The following is a 21,661-nucleotide window of genomic DNA, read 5'->3' as shown; positions in this document are numbered from 1 at the left end:
CTCTGGGTATTTATGGGGGTGGGAGGGTTTATTTGTTTTGTCATTGTTGTTTTTAACCTCTGTGAGGCACTTTGTGTTGCTTTTTAAGTATGAAAGGTGATATGTAAATATGATTTGATTTAAAGGCCTTTACTGACTGGACCAAAAAGAACGGTCTTATCCTGAACACCACCAAGACCAATGAGCTGGTGCTGGATTTCAGGAGATCTAAAACACCATGTCAGTCGGTATTGACGAAGAGGAGATTGTGCAGTCCTACAAATACCTGGGGGTGGTACTGGACTATAAACTGGAGTGGTCTGCTAACATAGATGCTGTGTACAGGAAGGGACAGAGCAGTCTCTTATTCCTGAGACGGCTCAGGTCCTTCAATGTCTGCAGTGATATGATGTGCATGTTTTATCACACTGTCATTGAGAGTGCACTGTTCTATGCTGTTATCTGCTGGGGGAGTGGCACTACAGACAAAAACTGTAGGCACCTGGGCAAAGTGGTGAAAATGGCCAGTGCTCTGATAGGCAGGGAGCTGAACTCTCTCAGAACTATGGTCTGCGAGGTTCAGGAGGTTCTTTGTCCCCACAGCAATAAGCCTTTTAACTGACTTTTGACATGTTCTTCTCACATTTATTTATTATTTTTGTCCTAATATACAATCATTGTAAATATTTTAATTGAGCTACATGACAATTTGAATTTCCCCCATGAGGGATGAATAAATTATTTTTCTATTTCTATTGTAGATTCTCCTTGAAGGCATCGAAACTATGAATGAACATATGGAATTATATAGTGAACAAGAAAGTGTGAAATAACTCAAAACATGTTTTATATTTTAGATTCCTCAAAGTAGCCACCCTTTGCTTTGTTGACAGCGCTGCAAACCCTTGGCTTTCTCTCAATGATCTTCATGATGTAGTCACCTGAAATGGTTTTCACTTCACAAGTGTGCCTTTGTGGAATTTCTTGCCTTTTTAATGGGGTCGGGACCATCAGTTGTGTTGTGCAGAAGTCAGGTTGGTACACCGCTGACAGCCCTATTTGACAACTGAATTCATATCATGGCAAGAACCAATCAGCTAAGTAGAGAAACGACAGTCCATCGTTACTTTAAGAACTGAAGGTCAGTCAGTCTGGAAAATTTGCAAAAACTTTGAATGTGTCCCCAAGTGCAGTTGCAAAAACCATCAAGCGCTACAACGAAACTGGCACACAGGACCGTGAGTCACCTCTGCTGCTGAAGATCCAAGCCAACAGCCTCAGAAATCATAAGTTAACAGCACGTCAGATTAGAGCCCAGATTAATGCTATTTATGGTCAAATAGCTGCTTAAAAAAAAAAAAAAAAAAAAAAAACTCTAAAAGCAACAAGAAGAGATTTGTTTGGGCCAAAAAAAACAAACATTGGACATTAGATCAGTTGAAATCTGCTTTGATCTGATGAGTCCAAATTTGAGATCTTTGGTTCCACCCACCTCCAGGGTGTGTAAGAGCTATTTGACCAAGAAGGAGTGTGATGTAGTGCTGCACCAGATGACCTGGCCTAATCCCAATTGAGATGGACTGCAGAGTGAAGGCAAAAGGGCCAACAAGTGCTCAGCATATCTGAGGTCCGTTTCATGTAGCAGGTTTAGTGAAAACTCTGAGTAGGTTAACCCTGAAATGAGGGAAACTCTGAGTTTTCCGTTTCACAAAGGGAGGTAACTCAACCCCGAGAAAGAGGGGTAACTCTAGCCTGTTTCACAAAGAGAGGTAACTTAACCTCACGGTCAGTTACCGGAGTAACAGACTCTCTGAACCTAACCTGGTCGGGACCAGGTTTTATTCAAGAAACCTTGAGTTTCTTTCTGTCTCCGCCCTCTTTCAGCCACACACGCCATTTGATTTCCTCATTCATTCAGTCAGCAGAGCGAGTTCTTCTACTTCTAGAAGTCCTTTAGGCACAGTAGGAGGCAACTTTTTTCACGAACATGTCCTTTTGACAACGATCCCGTGGATGAAGGAGCAGCATTATTGCGCAGAGAAATAAATATTCGTCGGAGATGGTTATCAGACCGCGCACAGATTTTTGCATTTACAGACAATTATCTTTTTGAGCGGCACCATCACAATGTGTTGGGACAAAAGAAAAAAAGACATAAAAGACAAATAAATATTTGTATGAATAGGCTTAAAAAAGACATTTATAGGCCTATTATATTTTATAAAGGCACTTGTGTCTTGGGGGTGGATTCCCTCAGCCACTGCCCTCCCGTTAGAGGTGGTGGCCACCACCCGTTTTACGGGCATCTGCCTTCTTTCTGTTGGCTCAGTAGAAGTCTGTGTTAGTTTAAATAGGCTTAATTATTTAACAGAACATGATATAGATGATGACTCTAAATTGTCCTTAGGAGTGACTGTGAGTGTGTAGGCCTATGGTTGTTTGTCTCGTTTGTGGCCCTGCGATGGACTGGGGGCCTGTCCAGGGTGTACCCCGCCTCTCGCCCATTGACCGCTGGGATAGGCTCCAGCCCCCCCGCGACCCGACTGACGGATTCAGCGGTGTATAGATAATGGATGGATGGTATAGATGAGAAGACATAGTTTATGTGTGTGAAAACAGCATTATGTTGGAAATAAAATAACTGCACAGTCAAATAGCCACTATTTATTTTACAGTGTAAAACATGATCAAAATGAGGTACCTCCATGCCGAGGTCTCACCTGTTTGAACAATGTTTTTATATTTCATCTTAAACTGCTGCCAAGTGCGCTTCTCCCCCGCGAGATTGCACCTAAATGAAATAAATGAGTGGGCTACCATTCAAGCAGTTTCCCTGTAATATTGTGATTGCAAAGGACTACATTTAAACTTACTTTTGCTGCTGCAACGGTGTTGCACTTATTTCTAAAAACGTATTGAAACTCGCCGTATGAGCGTATTAAGATTTCCAATTCGAGATTGGTGAAAAACGTAGCCCCTCCTCTTCCGTTGCCAAGGTGACTCGTCGAATCGGGGCTCCATTGATGCTGGCTTTTTAAAGTTGTGGTGCACACGCTAAACTCAAGGTGAACTTACTCAGAGTTGATTAACCTCACTCAAATCAGCATTTCTGGAACCGAAAACTCAGGGTTTTCTATCTCAGAATATCAACTCTGAGATCAGGAATAGACTCAGAGTTGGTTGAACCTGCTACGTGAAACGGACCCCTGGACTCTTTCAATACTGTTGGAAAACCATCTCAGGTGACTGCCTCATGAAGCTGAGAGAATGCCAAGCAGCAAGCAAAGGGTGGCTATTTTGAAGACTCTAGAAAAATCATTGAGGTGTTTCACACCGTTCACTACATAATTCAATAGGTGTTCATAGTCACCCTCAGTGAGAAGCTACAATGTAGATTGTCATGAAATAAACCTAAGGTGCAACTGGTATTGTATGCACTACTATACTGCATCCATTACAACAGCATGCTTTACAGGATAATTGTTTAACTGGCCTACCTGCAGTCTAGACTTTAGGTGCTTGAAGACCAGTGGCCTCCATCTCAGATTCATAAAGTGATATTTGTAAAGGCTTAATCTCATGTGTTCAACTCTTGAGACGACTTAAATATTGCATTTACAAGGTTGTGATAAAATGGTTTTAAAACCAGCTATTTAGTCGTCACCATTTTGGGTTTCTGCAGCTATAAAAGGTCCTGAGATCATAGACCTCTACTTGGTTGAGCTGCTATAGTGCTGACCTCATGCCAAACAGCCCTTCTGTAAAACTGCATCTTAGTTTAGATGCAGTTACTACAAACCCCTACTTACACTGTCAAGGGACAAACTAAATTATTAGGTAAGAAATGGCTTCTTTAGTGAATATTCTAAACACAATTAGTTGACTGCATTTTGCACAGTTTGGCGAGTTCCCCACACCCATTCCCAACCTTTATATTTGCATAAAAGGTCCTTGTCAATACAATTCAGAAGTGATTTTAAAAAAATGCTTTTATTAGTTTATGATTATTGGTCCAGCAGACACATGACTGAAATCATGAAAATCTGAAACATGTCGTTGACCTGTAAAAAGAAAACTGACATTGAGTGTCCAGTTGCCAATGTTGACAGTTTCTGAAAAATATGCAGCCTCATACCTCTCGCACTGCTTTCAGGGTTTGGACACTGCCCACCACAGACTCCACCAAGAGGATTTTTGGCATCACAGATCACAATATCGCAGTGGACAAAGAGCTGCGAGAGAAATTGATTGTCATTGCAATTTAGAAGGGAAGGAAAAAAAAAAAAAAAAAAAAAAAAAAAAAAAAACCCTTGTCAAGGTTACCTGGCCGTTCAAATCATCTTCGCCTTCTGCAAATGCAAACATCTGGACCTCAAAGCGCTTGAAGTGAGAGGGATACTGAACTCTTGAATCAGCCTGAACTGGATGGAAGACCACCTGGTATGTGTCCACTGGGTTTGGACAGCTGGAGAATTTCAAGGATAGTTACTCTTCAGAGGAAGTTCCAAACAACTCATTGCCTTGTTTGACAGGAGCACATGCTTCAGTGCTAGCTTTTAATGCAGCTGTTCAAAAATTATGCCCATTTGTCAAACACCCTGCTGCAACATTACCCATTAATGATCAGATTCCATCTGGGTTGGGAATTCCTGTCCTCATCCTGTGTTGCCCAACAATTTTCCAGCTCGAGCGATACTTTAGGGTTTGTAGACCCCATCAGCTGGACCTCAAAGTACAGTGGCTGTTGCAGATATTTTGCAATGGGATAGTCTTCAACTGTTTGGAATGTGCTGTAGAAGTTATCTGGAGACAGTATTATAGCAGGAGGTCTGTTAAAATTGACACTGGTATTTATTGCCCCATCAAATTTCTAGTAGTCTCCAATGTTTAGGGCACTTGTCCAACAGCCCCTGGTTATTTGAGGACGACAAATACTAGCCATGTTGTTAAAGGACAGGCCATTACACAGTTCAATGGCACAGTTTGCTCAGGATTACTAGACAAGGTATGCCTCTTACCTAAAGAGAGTCTCATTTCAATTTGTAGCAGGCCTGTTGAGTTTTCAGCATATGGTTCACTCCTGCGAAGTCTGGTGTAGAAGGCCACAGCATGGCTTGTGTTGATATCATAGATACATGAAATCTTTAACCTACATTTTAAAGAGGGTACAGTTATTGTCAACAGCAGAGTACAACTTGCATTTGAACTACAAGCTTTAGTTCTTTGCAGCTTTTAAAGCTACAGCTTGGTAGTTCAGAAACCAAGACTATATTAATCTTTTAAAAAAAAAAAAAAAAAAAAAAAAAAACTTAAGGGACACTCACTCATATTCTGGCTCCTCTGAGTCTGATCCTGGTTTCATTTCAAGCTCATCTGGTAGTGAGATTTCATTTTCATACAGCATGGAATCAGGCAAAAACTGCATGAAAGTAAAAAAAATTTTTTTAGAGCCATGAGTCACAGTAGTCAATGTTACCATCATAAAGGTATTCAGTAGCACAATACCTTCCTTGTGGTCCCACAAGAATTTACAGTGAACACAAAGTAAGCGTAGTGGTCGTCACTATAGACGGGGCCGCAGGTGGGATCTTGGAGGGTGAGCAGACGTGGGTTCAGAGCAGGAACAGAATCCACCTTTACAGCCAGAGCTGTCATGGTTCCATTTGGGAAACACTCTGGGGGGATTTTTAAAAAAAAAAAAAAAAAAAAAAAAAAAAAAAGCAGCCATTCAATACATCTACAAAGTTAATAAACCTCCCTCCAAAATCCACAGTAAAAAGAGGTAGGAAAGAACAAACCTGTCAGTCCAGAGGGAAAGTTGCAAACCAAGGAGAAGTCTTGAATCTCAGATTTAGTTTCTGGATTACTCAAAACCACATTAAGCCTGCTTCTAATAGATGAAGACTTCACAGCCTTAGAGATAGACAAGCATGCAAAGAGGAAAGTTAATCCAGTGATCATTTGTACTGGCTCCAGAATTTAGAAACGAGTCACACCTCAACTGCAACATCAGAGGCTGAAAATGGCACAGTAAAACTGAAGTGTGTTCCGTTCTCCATGTAGTTATAATGCTGGGCCAAACTGGGGGTCAACAGTTGTTTTCCCACTGTGGTCTGAAAGCGGAAGCTTTGGGATCCATATTTCACAAGGACATAGAAGTTTTGATGATCACAACCGCCAGAAACAGAGGGTGGTAATGCTGATGGAGGGAAGAAAAGTTTAGTAAACTTGTGGGGGGCCCTTTGGTTTAGTTGCAAGATTAATTTTTGAGTCAAAAGTAGGACTAAATTAGTCCAATCAGATAAGTACTGACCCATGTTTGGTGAAACAGCTTCCACATGAGCCGTGTGAGAAAATGTAACAAAACTATCCAGCACCAGCAAGCCAAAAGTCAAGTGAAGAGAGTAGGCGACAACGCCATCTCCCATCTGTTGGAAAACAGCAACCAAATTTGTGTCACATTTGATATACAAAAGTGATTGACACGAAGTTATTCATGCTGGCATGAAATCTTACCTTTGAGACAGCAGGGTCTGTGAAGGGCACCTGTAGGGCAAAGATCTTTGTGCTGCCGTTAACTGATATGTGCTCCATGATGTTAAAGCCTCTTGCACGGCAGTCGGTCAGGGTTAAAACCTCCGAGGGGAAGGATATGTTTATTAGAGCAACATCCAAGGCAAAGTGCCCCAGCACCAGTTTGAACACTTGCTCTGCTGGAACAGTTTCTGTTTTTTGGGGAGGCAAATGGAGATTAGAACTCAATCAGCTTGCAGTTCAAGATAAAAAAAAAAAATTATGATGATTAAACTCACCGTCGACAAGTTGGAGAGGTCGGGGCAGTAGGTGTGTTGCAATGTGAAAGAGGACTTTGTATCTTGTTTGCTCATGTGGGGAGTCTTCAGCCCAGAGCATCTCAAGCATTGGCTCAATCACATAAGAGACATGGTACTGATTTTGTTGAATATGACTCTAAAGAGGAACAGTTAAGAGTTGGTTCAGTTGCACAAGATTGGCATTTATGGATTATGCAAAAAAAATATAAATAGAATTTTACAGAAGAGTCTCAAATACTACAACCAGTCACCTTATAGTGGCCACCAACAGCCCCAATGGGAATTTGAACAACAATGTAGAGGTCATTGAGAGATAAAGAGTATTGTCGAGCATGCATCGTTTCAGCGTTGAGCCTTTGACCATCGAGTCCAAAGTGCACCTCAAGCAGATTAAAGTGCTCAGAGGAGATCATTGGGTCGATTTGCCGGGGAAGGTACCAGGTGATTGTGTCAGAGGTGAAGAAAACACTTCCTGTGTGCAAATTCAGAGACATGACATTTAAATATATCCAAGCCTGAAAGGGCCAAGCAAACTGCTTGCATGACACTGTACAGTTACATTAGCCAATCAGAGGGCACAGCTGCCAATAGATTTGGATTTCATTACCTTCCTTCATTGGGCAAGCAGCTGTGGCATCGATTTGACTTGCCAACCACTTCTTTTCAAAGATGATAGAAGTTTTGAAAACCCTCATTGTAACCCCTGCAAACTGTGGGGAAAAGTTGTGTACAGTTAAACGCTTTAAAACATAATGAGCCATACTGTGTAAACACATGCTCCCACCCTTACGAAAAGGTTGGTGAAGCAGCATAGTGCAACTTAAATATGCAGCCTAATAAATTTCAGTGTGCCTAGTCAAAAAAAAAAAAAAAACTTGATCACATTTAATCCAAACTCAGTTGATACCATCTCCAAGCAGCAAGTAATCTTATAGGTTAAGAGTCATTTAACCATAGTTCATTTGGATTTAGTTTAGTGAAATGCACCGACTCACATGTTGAGTGTACGTTTCTGGTGCCATCATTGGGCTTCGAAGAACCAGCCTCGTAGGAGTATTTCCAATCCCATACCCGTTTCTATGGGCATCAGCCACGCTCATCGTCTTTTCCCCGGCAGGTGTGAAGAACACCACTGTTGTCAGTCTAAATCCTGCATCTATAGGCAGTTTCTGCAAAGTAAACAGCAATGTGTGACTTTGCATCTAAACCATGGATCCAGAATGGTTTCAGAAAGTCAAAGTAATTAAAAGTTAACCTCTGCAGCTCGTCGAGAAGTAACAGATTGACCACTAGCCTGTGGGATGGAAGGTTTAGGCAGAGTGTAGTCATGTGGCGCTGCCCTTTTCACAGACACCTAAAGACAAAGCCATGTTGTCAGTTACAACCAATTTCTCTGCAATCAAGTCAAGCGCACCAGCCTCGACACTGAAACAGGCTTTAGAGCCATTTATGCAGACTGGAACATGGCCTTTGCTGCATTCCCTTACCTCCATAAAGTTTTGGTTACAGATGATTTCCCTGGAGGCCCAGGCAGTGTAGTGGCAGGTTTCAGTCACTTGGTACAGCTCATCTTCAGCAAAGCGGTTTCCGTGGACCCGAAGTTGTAGTGTGGTTGTGAACATTTTATCTTCCTACAAAGAAATTATTTTGAGGCACTTTTCTTAAGAGGTGCACATTTCATACCATTTGAAAATATCTAGCCTTATTACCACATTTTGAGCAAAACAGTTTGGGAGGGAAGCATAAATCATGGTGTTGCCAGGCTTTTCTGTTTTCACTCTGAAGCCACACTGAGATGCCAAGCTTGGCGTGATAACAACAACAGAGTTATCTGAGGAGAAGAGAAAAGAGGATTAGAAGTTTGCAACTCCTTCTGGGTCAAGAAATATAGAAATTAAGTGCCGTCTTACTTATGGAAGCAGCAACTTCCAAAAGTTTTCCTCCAAGAGGGCCAACATCCACACGCATGACATTCCCCAGACATATTGTGTCAATACCTGGGATTAAACAAATGTGAGTACCAACGCAACCAAATCAGAATTTAAATAAAAATAAAAATACTTACTTAAAGTGGGTTTTTTTTGGGTCTCAACATTTGAGAACAATAGCAAGAGAAAGAGCCACCTGAAAAAGATTGCAGCCTTAAAGAGCAAATGCAAACTTAAGTAAGGAGAAATGACTGAACAAGAAATAAAAGTACTCACCTCAATCCAAGTAAATGGCCCATGGTGCAATAGATAGGAGACTGTACCGCCAGAGTTCCCGTTTTAGTTTTAAGTTTTTCTTCGTTCACAGCTTCTGATGAAGTTTGTGCTGGACCTGAACTCTGCAGGCCTACTCTTTGGCTACACTGAGGATGGGTCCGGCTCACCAACAAATACAGCCAAAAACAGGTGAATCCAGTTACAGCCTGATGAGGATAATTGGGTGGAGGCCCTCATTTGCTGCCACGTTCAGTGCCAACAGGTGATCTAGGTTTCCAATGTTATGCCCATGGTAAATTTCAAACTCCTTGACTCATTTCCTATTTTGCACATCCTCTAATTCTTTCCTCACATTTTAGTCCCTCTCACTTGTGATATGAGTGGAGGAAGCAAGGAAATTTGCTTCCTCCAGTTGCTAAGCTCCAACATTTTTTACTCTCTGCGTCACACACCAGCAGCTCCTTTCAAGGACAAGACAGGACAAAATGAGCCAAAACAACAGATAAGACAATGCTCTGGTGAGGGCGCTGAGACAAGGACTGACCATGGAGGACAGCGGATCCAGAAAGAACCTGCAACGTCATCATCCTCACCCCAAGATGAGGAGTCTTCACCAGCCCCAACAGCCCAACAGGCGGAGTCTCCCCCAGCCCCAGTGAGAAACCCCCAGCCTTCGCCCCCCCGGACCCCACCCAGCCCCCAGCTCTCTCCACTCAGTCTGGACTCCTCACTTCTGGATTTCCCTGACAGGATGAAGAGCTTTCTCAATATTGGAATACAATTGACACCACGCCAAAATCCCATATTCTTCCCCCCTAACATCCCACCTCATCCAGCCCCTCCCATTCCACCACGTCCGTCACGTTGGAAACAACCCTCAAACAAAAGTCACCAAGCCCCCCCACCTCCTCTGAATCATAATATCTGTGAGTCTGACTGATATGTGCCGGGTCCAGGCTGTAATACTGATATCAAGAATGCTCTTCCCGGGGCGGTTGGTGGCGTAGTGGGTTAAGCAGCCGCCCCATGTACAGAGGCTACAGTCCTCGCTGCAGCTGGCCCTGGTTCGACTCCCGCACCAAGTGGCCCTGTACTGTGTGTCTTTCCCCTCTCTCTGCTTCCTGTCTCTCTCAAACTATCCTAACATTAAAGGCATTAAAAAAAAAAAAAAATGCTCTTCCCCAGATAAAGTCAGGGCCCTATGGTATTCAGACAGCCTTTTCAATCCCTGTGATGACAGGTAACAGAAAAGTGGTCAAACTGGTGAGAAATAAAAAAAGGTTCAGTTAAATCTACCAATCTATTGAATATAGTGTGTCAACCCAGAAACACACCAGTATCACCTGTTGTCTCCACGAGATTAGCCCTACTCAATATTAGATCACTAGCCAACAAATCCCTCTTAGTAAATGACATGATCATGACCTATAATCTCGACTTTTTATTTCTTAGTGAAACATGGCTGACTGAATGTAGCTGTGATACCATTCTCAATGAGGCAGCACCAACAAATTTCAGTTTTATCAATAAGTGTCGAAGTGGTAAGAAGGGCGGGGGAGTTGCCACCATTTTTAAATCAGTCTTTCAGTGCAAAGAAATTTGACTTGGTGATTTTAGCTCTTTTGAATATCTCTGTTTTTTTAGAACTTTCTTTGATGAGTTTGCTGAACTGCTGTCAGTTATCTGTACTGAGTATAACTTTTTTATCATAACAGGGGATTTTAACATTCACATGGACAATAACATGGACACAAATGCCAAAGGACTCTGCTCTCTACTTGACACTTTTGGCCTCCTTCAACATGTGAACGGACCCACACATACTCGAGGCCACACACTGGATCTGGTTATCTCTAAAGGTGTTGACATTTCTTCTGTTGATATCAAGGACTTGGCGCTCTCTGATAATTTCTGTGTGTTCTCTGACTTACAGTTAACTCCAAACAGTCAGTTAACCCGTGTGTCTGTTAGAAAAAGATACATAAATGAGAATACCAGTGCTAAGTTTATGGAAGTTATAGCTATGTCAACAACTGCGAGAGCAGAGACAGTTGATGAACTCTTAGATAACTTTAACTTGAAAATCTCAAATGTTATGGATACTGTTGCACCTGTTAAAAATAAGATGATCTTGAGCAAATCAAATCAAATCAAATCAAATAAAATTTATTTATATAGCATATTTCATGTACAAACAATTCAAAGTGCTTTACATAAAATAAAAGCATTGCAGCAGGGCGTGTAAGAAGCATTAAAATACATAAAATAATGTAAAGAGAAACAACTAAAATCATTTAAATTAATTTAAAAACAAGCAACAGTCTAGATCAGTTAAAAGATATGTCATGCATAGACACATGAGAACAGAAATGTCTTTAACCTGGATTTAAAAATGTCTACATTTGGTGAAAGTTTAATCTCCACTGGCAGTTTGTTCCACTTGTTTGCAGCATAACAGCTAAATGCTGCTTCTCCATGTTTAGTCTGGACTCTGGACTGGACCAGCTGACCTGAGTCCTTGGATCTAAGAGCTCTGCTAGGTTTATATTCTCTGAACATATCACAGATGTATTTTGGGTCACAGATGTATTTTGAGCAGAAAGCGGACACCATGGAGGAACACTATGATGGTAAAGGCCTTGAAAACAGAATGCAGGAAAGCAGAGCGTAAATGGAAAAAAACTAAACTTCAAATTCACCTTGACCTTTGTCTTTGTAATTTTAAATACGGGTTACTCCGGGCTAGACAGCAACACTTATCTGAAATGATTAATAAGAACATCAACAACACTCGTGCTCTGTTTGCTATGGTTAATAAGCTGACAACCCCCCCAAAACAGATAGTTTCAGAACTCTGTTCCACAGAAAAATGCAATGAATTTGCTTGTTTTTTCAATGAAAAAATCAAATCCATAAGGCTAAATATCAACATAAATGAGAAAAATAATAAAATGACGCAATCCTTAAAACCACCTAGGAATCAATCAACTATGATGTCAGAATTCAATACAGTTGACCAAAAAACCATAGAAGAAACAGTCCAGCATCTTAAACCATCGACATCCTGTCTTGACACAATGCCATCTGACTTCTTTAAAACTATTGTAAGCTCTGTCCAAACAGATTTGCAGCAACTAATAAACTGCTCACTTCAATCAGGCACGTTTCCTAAACCCTTAAAAGTAGCTGCCATCAAGCCACTCCTAAAAAAGACAAGTCTTTACATTTGCTCCCGGTCAGATACAGAATAGATTTTAAAGTTCTGCTGCTCGTCTACAAATCACAGAATGGTTTAGGTCCAGAATACATGAATGACATGCTAGTAGAGTATAAACCCAGTAGAGCTCTGAGATCTACTGACTCAGGTCAGATAGTGGAGACCAGAGTTCACGGTGAAGCAGCTTTTAGCTGTTATGCTGCACACAACTGGAACAAACAACCAGCAGAACTGAATCAGCCACAACTGTAAGCACTTTTAAATCCAGGTTAAAAACATTTCTCTTTCGGTGTGCTTATGGTTGTGTAAAGATTGGCGTTGTTCTTGGACATTATAAATTAAATAGTCTCAGTACTTTTCCATGATGACCTAAAGTGATCCAGGAGGGACACGAGACATGACCTTAACTGAGACTGACCCAGACAGAACAGGGGACCCTGAGAACCAGGTGCGGAAAGCACACACATTATTTGGGTTACTCAGAGACATTATTTGGCTTATGACGAAGAACCTACTCATATCCAATCATGTTTGATCAATAAGGGATCCAACGTGTGAAACAATGAGACATATAAATACAAAATGTTACCGGAAACGGGGACTCCTGCGAGAGTCCTGTCATACCGAGACCAGCGCTGAAATAGTTCACTTGTTGCCATCAATAAAGACTTAATTTTCACTTGAGTTACACCGGTCCGTTCTTGAGCTTCCAATTAAAAAACCGAATCTAACAGTTGAGTTTATATTTTTCTTTTTCCCCTCTTCTTTTGATTGCTTTTAATTTTTATTCTATTTTTTTCTCTTTAAATTGCTTGTTTTTATGCTGCTTTATGCTTTTAAATGCCTTGTCTTTATGTAAAGCACATTGAGTTGCCTGTGGTATGAAATGCGCTATATAAATAAAGACGCCTGGCCTTGCCTTACCTTGCCTATAAAAGAACCAAAATGATCACCAACTTGTACATGGAACATGGACTGGCCAACGGGACTATGCACTACAAAGAGATTTACCTTGTTTAATTTGGCTTTCACTAAGTTTGTATTATTAATCCAATGTAATTGGCAAAGTGCGTAATGCCCATGCAGTGGTAAGAATAAAGGAAACAATAAAACAAGCTTTGCCTATATGACCCTTTTTCTGCAAAGAAGGCAAAAATTGTAGATGAAATCAGAATACAAACACCCTGTATTTTATTGAAAATAGCATAAAGACCAGATATCAAACATTGACACTTTTTCATTTCAAATTTCATGCAAAAAAAGCATTAGGAAACTGAGTAGAACAAATCTGCATCTCATGGCTCAATTTGATTAAGGTGCTGTTTACACATACCCGGGTATTTTGATAAACGAAGACCTTTACCTTCGTTTGTGCCTTTCGTTTATACACAAACGGAGTTTTTTCCTCCGAAAACGAAGCTAAAAAAAAATTCTGGCAAAAGTGGAGATTTTTTAAAAACTCCGTTTAGCGTTTGTGTGTAAACTGGTTGAAAGAGACGAAAACGGGGTTTTTAGAATGGAATGCGGAGTTGTCGTCATAGTACAGAGCCCCGCCCCTATCCGCCATATTGGCAGGATGCTAGCGTGATAACGCCATTCTCTCCGTCCATTGTTTATCTGGCAAGCATGGAGGTACTAGCAGCAGGGGCGGATTGGCCGTCTGGACTTCTGGGACTTATCCCGCCGGGCCGGCCGGCCTAAACATAATGTCAACGGCCCTTGTAAGCCGACTGGCAGTACGTGGCTGGCAGCAGCAGCATTCACTTCTTCTTCTCCTCCCTGGTTCCCGTACCGCCCATATGCCCCCAGTATGCCAACTAGTGGCAATGCACAGAATACAACAAAAGGCTTTTATACGCTTTTAAATCTGCACTAGCATTAGGAGGTGGGTTTCACTTGACGTCACTTCCGTATTTTTCTAAGCGCGTGAACCCAGGTGGTGGGCAACCTGAGCTGGAGCCCATTGAAAAAACTGTGTTTTGTCTGCCGCTTTTTGCCCAAAATGCCTCAGTTTTGTGCCGTTTTTGGATGTTGCTTGCAATCGGTCTAACCGAGAGAAGGGAAAGGGTTACTATCGAGTACCTAAGGTAATCGCCCATAGAGGTGAGAAATGGAAAAAAAACTCACAGAACAACGCCGTAAAAAGTGGATAGTTAACCTACGTTTACAGACTGGAGGGGCTGAATCTGCAAATGCTCGTGTCTGCGGTGACCACTTTTCAAAGGTATGTGGGAAATCTAACTGTCTAGTAGTAGTGCAGTAAAGTATTATGTTGTTAAATGCCAATCAACAGTAATGTAATACGGGCTACGTTTGGGCTTTGTTTTGAAGGCTGCCCCAGCGCGTTGTTAGCTACTGAGTCAGTGGACTGGGCTCCGACGGTCAAGCTGGGTTACCAAAACACAGAGCTAAGACACCGTCATCGGTGTTTCATGCGATCTCTGAGAGTGGTTGATCTAAACAAAACAAATTTGTCAGAATCTTCACGTTTCAGTAGTATCCACAAAGTGCTAACAGCGCACATTAGCTCCCAAGTTCTCGACAACAGAATCGCTCACTCTCTCTCTCGTGCATTAGGCTAACAAAGACACAATGTCAGCATTTGGATATTTGGATCTCGGCATTTTATCAAAACATGAATGCCAACATTCACAGCTCGGCATTCAACATGTTAAGTTCTGCTTTACTGCCCAGCCCTGCACTACACACTGCATTTTCCATTGGGATAATGCACCATAAACAAACAAAACAAACTTACCCTGGCGAACACCAAAACACAATCATTCTGTAGACGTTTTACTCCGAGTTTGCTGATCCATCCGCTGTGGTAATAGTTGTATGCTTCCAAACTTTTGTGGGCCTTCATCTGTTGCTTGGTGTAGTAAGACGTCTGGAGAACCAGGTAGCTCGTCATGTCCACAGCCTCTATTTTCGGCAAATTGTTCCGGTTTTGCGAAAATTCGGACATTTTCATTAAGTATGTGTCACGCCCAATGTATTTCTCAACTAACGCCAAACATCTTTCCCTATGTGCCGGCTCCAAACCACTACAATATTCACTCATCTCCATATTCTCCATGTTGTTGCTATGCTGTAGTCCAGCTTCCTGCCCACCAGCTGAAATTCGTGCGCTCCCGTGATGACGTAACTGAAACCCCCTGTTACAATAGATTTTTTTTTGGTATGAGGCCGGCAAGGGAAAAATTGTCCCGGTGGAAAAATACTTCCCAATCCGCCCCTGACTAGCAGCATTTCTGTTGTTGAGAGCTATACTCGCTTGTGTGATTTTGAAAATTACAGTCATATAATGTATTGAACAACAAAGGCGCATTAGGGCGCGGGCAGAGGGCAGCAATTGCGGAGCTTCTGTAGCTCAGTCTCGCTATCAGCAGAGAGTCTCTATTATGAGGAGAGGGAAAACTGGCGGCTATTTCCGGGTGGTACTGCACTCTAGGGGCGCCAACGAAGCAGTGCAGAGCACGCCGAACTCTATGGTGGTACTATGAAATCCACCTTAGATGCAGCCATTGCTTTTGATAGAATTTTTTATATTTTTTCATTTTAATTTTCCTAAAGGCAGGATAAATTATCCTTTCAAACGGCACTTGGTTTGATTTTTTAGACTCACTAGATTTGTTAAAAATACACATTTATTGTCAGTATTGCATCCCGAGTGACGTCACGCATGTGGCATCACTTTACGGCATGGTCAGTCCTAGCGCTGAGCTAGCAGAGAGGTGTTAGCTCAAATAGTTACAGATTTCAGCACAGCCCTTTTACATACTCTCTGACTAGCCTCTGGTTTAGCTTTGGTTGTTGTTAGCGGCACCAGGTTAGCACTCTGGTACAGTGGACGAGTGCCGTAAAGCAGCCGGTCGTAATCAGCCGTGCGTTCTTCAGATTCCGTTAGCTAGATGCTAGCGGATACTGACTCGCAAATGCCAGACCTGTAAGAAAACAGAAAGCTATAACTCCCAGGTTATTGTACTTTCGATATAAATTCACATCCCTCTGTCAGAAATCACAGTATTATTTTCAGGTTTCAGCCGCTAGCGGGGACATTTTTTGAGTTATTAGCGCCAGCCCTATGGAAAATGGTCATTCTGCACTCGCTTGCCAGCGCCCCCAGAGAAAATCAACTGAACTGCAGCCAAATTTTTTATAATGGGGCGAATAGGAAGTGGAACGGCTGTCTGTAAAAGGGCTGTGCTATCAGTCCACACACATGAGCCTGGCGCCATATTTTCTTCTTGAAAAGGATCCGGAAGTTCTTCCTGTCAGCGGTTCTCTATTAGGCTTCTGATTGGCTTGTGTGGAATTCTCATTGTTCTAACACTGCCACCGTCAGGCTTGGCGTAATTTAACAGCTCCTGACAGCGTATTTATGCGGATCAATGTAGACGTGTTTTTTTTTTTTAAACGGGGCTGTGTGCATCTAGTTTTTTTTTGCAAACAAAGGTTAGAAAATGTGCGTTAATCAAAATACCCGGGCATGTGTAAACAGCACCTAAAAGGTAGTCTCAAAATAATAAAGAGTATATAGCCACCAGGACTGAAAATTAAAACTCTGAAAAGCATTTAAAAGTAAGGGGTCATGTACACAATCAAAATCAATCACAATCAAACAAATGTGATCTGAACTAAAGATTCATACAATTAAGCTCTTTGTCTGTCTAAAAATGTCTCACATGCGTTTGAAAGAACCAAGAAATAGTGTTTATTAGGTGTTTTACAAAGACGACATGAAAACATAAGAACAGAGATTTTGATACATAATCTATTTTCAACCTGTTTCAACTGCAGCAGACTCCTTACAAAACATAAAACTTGCACAAAAACTTAATTAGTTTATTCTACTAACAAGTTTTTCCTTGCGTGACGGAACACATTTTTGAAGTTGTGGGGTTTCTATACATTGTCCTCAACGAAGGGTATCAAAAATATTTAGCCCAAACGTCCCATATCCTGCAGTTTTCAGTGTTGACTCAGGATAATAGTGGCTGTGTAAACTCGGCCAAATATTTTCTTTGGGCATTTGGCCCACATCTAGCCCTTACAACACTTGCTGTAACCCATGTCAAAGCTGGCTTATGACATTTGGTCCACATCTAACCCACACAGCTCGTGCCCAAAATCTGAACTCATGACCACTCTGGCCACATCTGGTCCTCGTAACACCTGCTAGTGCCATAACTGAACCTATAAATATCAAAAGTAGCCCAGACTGAGCCAAAATCTGACAGCTATTTGTGTGGAGGAGACAACTTAGCTACAGCAGCCCATATAGATGCTGATTAAAATATGTGTGATTGACAGTTTGTCAAATTATTTCTTGGATGCAAATTTTCAATTGATTTTTTAATATAGAAAAAGATAGGTTATTGGGAGTTGTTTGACTCAACTTTTTTTCTTTTCTTTTTATTGTATGCTGTATTTCTCTTTTGCTGTCAAGAAGGGTATCAGAGCGTTTGGCCCTCAGCATGCCAGCAGCGCTTTAGATTAAGATGTCAGAGTCTGATCTTACTCCTCTTTCCGGTGTGCAGACAAGCTGCAGCTCTTTCACTCAAATGCAAGCCAAGATACACTTTACATTACACTTCAAGTGTTTGCAGGTGCAGCCTTCACAGAGGCACTCGTGAAGGGGGTAAAGAAAGCTTATATTTAGCTGTATTACTAATAAAATGGCAACATGAACTGTAGTCGTTATGGTGGGGGGGGTATCTGCACATCTTTGCAGCCTCCCTCCCTCTGCTCTCCTCTCGCCCCTCCCTGTTCCCATTAAAAGGGAACAAGCTGCCGCTGCGCCTCTGTCCCGCCTCCAGCTCCTCTTGTCCCGTCTCCGGAGCTGCGGCACCGCGCAGTACTTCAGAAGATTAAGAACACAAAACCAGCCGGATAAAAGTTATTTTAATGGAAAGAACGGCTCCAAGCACAGGTATGTTTAAGCTTTATATTTTATGCTCAGTTTTAGTCAATATCAAAGTGTTGACAATTAAGTATCAGTGGAAAAACCTTGGTTTCATCTTTAAGTCAGCACGCCTCGCAACCCAGCGACGGCTGGATGAGAGGCTTTTATACCCACAGAAAAATATAGACAAATGCACGTGCTGGAAATGAGTGTTTGCATTGCTTTGATAATGGATGTGTGGGTTTAGTTTCAACTTGTTGCCTCTCATTTCCTCTGAGTTAGTCGAGTTTACTCTGTAATTTGATTACTTTGGGGATAATCCTCCACTTGAGCCCTCAAATAAGTGACAGTACCTCACACCTCTTCTCCCCCCAGAACAAGCCATTTCCTGTGTGTTCTGTATTGATCTTTGTCCTACAGAGGATCAGAATGGTCGAAAAGACATCCATCTATGTAAATACACAGCATACGAGCCTGAAATGTTATCGGTTTTTTCATGGCATAAAAAAAAAATCAATAACAATGAAAGGCTTCACTCCTATTATGATGTTTTTGCATGTATCATCAGGACCATGGGATATGGGCAAATCCTCCACCAACGTGGGAATGAGGAGGACCAGGTCCATCTCAATGTGGGAGGGGTACGGCATGAAGTGAATCCAGACATGTTGCTCCGCTTCCCTCACACACGTCTGGCTCGTCTGCTGCACTGTCAGAGTGAGGCGGCCATCCTGGAGCTGTGCGACGACTACAGCCCGGCTGAGAAGGAGTACTACTTTGACAGAAATCCCCGGGTTTTCCTCTGCGTGCTCAACTTCTACCACACAGGACGCCTCCACATGATGGAGGAGTTCTGTGTCTTTTCTTTCAGCCAGGAAATCGAGTACTGGGGCATCCAGGAGCTGCATCTCAGCTCCTGCTGCAGCAACTGGTACCATGAGAGGAAGGAGTACATTGAAGACGGAGACTGGGACATCAGGAGTGATGACCAGCAGCAGGCCAGCTTAGATTCTTCCTTTGAAGAGCTCTCTGCTCTCGATAAAGACCTCGCCAAGTTCAAAGGTGCCTGGTGTGCAGAAGTGAGGAGCTACATTTGGCTAAGACTGGAGGATCCAGCTCATTCCACAGCCTCAAAGATCATTGCTGTAGCTTCCCTCAGCGTGGTGTTGACCTCTATTGTTGCCATGTGCGTCCACAGCATGCCTGAATTTCAGCGTGTGGATGACAATGACAGGCCCATCGAGGACCCTGTCTTCACCATCCTGGAGGTGATATGCATCGCCTGCTTCTCTGCAGAGTTCATCATCAGGCTGATCGTAACACCGTCTCAGAGGAAGTTCCTCTGCAACCCGTTAAACATCATTGATGTCGCTTCCATTTTGCCATTTTACGCCACTTTAGCTCTGGAGAATGCCGATGAGGTGACGGCAGAGGAGAGCAAGGACCTAGAAAACGTGGGGAGGGTGGTGCAGGTTATGCGCCTCATGAGGGTCCTCAGAATCCTCAAACTGGCTCGCCACTCCATCGGCCTGCAAGCTCTGGGATCTACCATACGCCACAGCTACCACGAGGTGGGTCTGATTATCCTCTTCCTCTCAGTCGGAATCTCCATCTTTTCTGCCCTTATCTACTTTGCAGAGAAGGACGAGAAGGACACAGCCCTGGGGACTATCCCTTCAGGTTGGTGGTGGGCCATGATCACTATGACCACAGTCGGCTATGGCGACACGTGCCCAGTGACACTGGCAGGGAAGATAGTGGCCACCTTATGCATCATTTGTGGCCTATTACTGGTGGCCCTGCCCGTCACTGTTATCTTTAATAAGTTTTCAAAGTACTATCAAAGAAACAAAGCCATGGAGGGACAGGGTATCACTAAGCCTGAAAGGCAAGACCCAGAACTCCCACATTATAACATCAGAGACTTGTTCACAGGTAGTGTTTATCCCTTTATAGGTAGCGTTGCCTTCAGGAATAGTGAGAGCAGTGGAGGGGATGTCACAGATGCCTCCAGTCTCCAGGACATCGAGGTGTTTGATAATGACACTTTTGAAAATGGGGCCGCAAAATGAGATTCCTGCCATTTCTCTAAGTACTTTATGTTCCTTTATGACCGCAGATCACTCCGTGCCTCAGAGGGCAGAGAGCTCCATCACTGGCCTTGTCTTCCTGCACTGTCTTCCTCCTTCAGTTTGACAGAGACATATGTTGGCCACGGAGGTCTTGTTTTTTTTTCTACTCGTGAAAATATACAGTGTTACTAAAAACCAGGAAATCTACAGGGAATTATCTGAAACTTGCTTGGAGCTTTGAAATCCCATTTTCTGCTTGAGAAAACTGCAACGATGCATGTAGGAGGCCATAATGTTAATGTTTTTCAAAGTAATGTCCTTCATTGATTTGTCTGCTCGCTGAAAGTTCGAACGGAGAGTTCGCCGTATGCGAGAGGCTGGAATGACAACACTGTTCGATGTTGTAAAATGCTGTTACAGATCTTTCAGTTGACTGATGTTACGCAGCCTGCATGACCAAATATAAATGCATTTTGAGAGCTAGTAATAAAAATAGTTGCATAGGATTGGAATAGAGATTACATGACTCTCTCAAAGCACCGTGGAAAGCACAGGTTGTTCTTAACCTTATTTTTTGGAAAGCTGTTTTGGCATGCTGGGGGGGGGGGGACTCGTGTGAACATGAAATAAAACTCAAAGGAAAGATGTTTCTTCTCTTTTGTGACAGTAAGTTTTAGATTCTGGTTTACTACTTTTACTTATGTTTATTCTGACAACATGAAAATATCTAATTTCTGCAGTGCTTGTAACACTTCCAGACAAAAAATACTCCAAAATCTAAGTAGAAATGGTCGATTTATGAGGTAGAATTCACTGAGAATGAATTCTTAAACTACTGACCCTCTTGTGTTCCTCACAGTATCGATTTCCTGTCCCCTGTTGTAATTTCCACTTGGATGAGCTGCTGCACTACAAAAAGCAAGTTAAGAAATAATAATGTCTCTACAGGGGTCATCATTGTACTCATGCAGTTGACTTCTCTCACAGCAAGATGTTACCTGAACAATTTGTTTTCAGACGGAATTTAAAGTTCAGCTGCTTGCCTGTCTCGGGGCAGTTGAAGAATGAAAGCTGTTAAAATAGTAGTAAAAGACACAAGAGTGGAAGTTGGGTTTCTGACTTGCAGGAGCCCACTTTCTTCACGTGGACAGATTATAAAGATAAACCCAGTTACTTTCAGGCTTTTCATTAACTTTCTGAAATGAGTTTCGATCCATGGGCTTCCTGTGTAAAGTGTGCATCATTTAGTAGATTAACATACTGCAAAATCTACATTTTCTGCTCATTGCTTTCGTCAGTTGCTATTTGTTGTAATGACAGACAAAGAACTGTAACTGTAACTTATTGATTATCAATAAAAAAAAACATGCAGGTGTGTTGTGCAGACAGTGGCTTCTCCGGTATGCCTTCCATATGCATTTTTATATAGATGTTAAAATGTGTTGTCT

General features: G+C 42.2%; 2 protein-coding genes across 2 annotated transcripts; one reads left to right on the top strand and one right to left on the bottom strand.

Annotated features, from left to right (window-relative positions):
- Positions 1-3,972: 3,972 nt before the first annotated feature.
- LOC142375650 (zona pellucida sperm-binding protein 2-like) lies at positions 3,973-9,600 on the bottom strand. Its single transcript, XM_075459795.1, has 20 exons — positions 9,561-9,600; positions 8,723-8,809; positions 8,522-8,643; positions 8,300-8,443; positions 8,068-8,166; positions 7,808-7,981; positions 7,420-7,522; positions 7,064-7,284; positions 6,792-6,948; positions 6,496-6,704; positions 6,293-6,407; positions 5,976-6,178; positions 5,778-5,892; positions 5,485-5,654; positions 5,304-5,398; positions 4,998-5,128; positions 4,593-4,782; positions 4,303-4,444; positions 4,115-4,211; positions 3,973-4,040 (listed from the first exon to the last, which is right to left on the bottom strand). Exons 1-20 carry the CDS (start codon positions 9,598-9,600, stop codon positions 3,973-3,975), a joined length of 2,682 nt encoding a protein of 893 aa, XP_075315910.1.
- Positions 9,601-18,104: 8,504 nt separating this feature from the next.
- Positions 18,105-20,751, top strand: LOC142375190 (delayed-rectifier potassium channel regulatory subunit KCNS3-like). The gene is made up of 2 exons (XM_075459135.1): positions 18,105-18,168; positions 18,710-20,751. The coding sequence occupies exon 2, from the start codon at positions 18,714-18,716 to the stop codon at positions 20,211-20,213; it is 1,500 nt and encodes a 499-aa protein (XP_075315250.1). The 5' UTR covers positions 18,105-18,168; positions 18,710-18,713; the 3' UTR covers positions 20,214-20,751.
- The last annotated feature ends 910 nt before the right edge of the window (positions 20,752-21,661 follow it).

The sequence above is a fragment of the Odontesthes bonariensis genome, chromosome 24, assembly GCF_027942865.1.
Source record: "Odontesthes bonariensis isolate fOdoBon6 chromosome 24, fOdoBon6.hap1, whole genome shotgun sequence".
In the NCBI taxonomy this organism is placed as follows: domain Eukaryota; kingdom Metazoa; phylum Chordata; class Actinopteri; order Atheriniformes; family Atherinopsidae; genus Odontesthes; species Odontesthes bonariensis.
This window is presented reverse-complemented; position numbering and strand designations above follow the sequence as displayed.

What these genes read in the sequence shown, in the direction of transcription:
- LOC142375650 (XM_075459795.1), bottom strand. Translation starts at nt 9,600, where the DNA reads ATGACGTTGCAGGTTCTTTCTGGATCCGCTGTCCTCCATG. An exon ending in TGGATCCGCTGTCCTCCATG is followed by an intron (nt 8,810 to 9,560) that starts GTCAGTCCTTGT and finishes GTTTAATCCCAG; the next exon opens with GTATTGACACAATATGTCTG. An exon ending in CCTCTGATGTTGCAGTTGAG is followed by an intron (nt 5,893 to 5,975) that starts GTGTGACTCGTT and finishes TCTATCTCTAAG; the next exon opens with GCTGTGAAGTCTTCATCTAT.
- LOC142375190 (XM_075459135.1), top strand. Translation starts at nt 18,714, where the DNA reads ATGGGATATGGGCAAATCCTCCACCAACGTGGGAATGAGGAGGACCAG.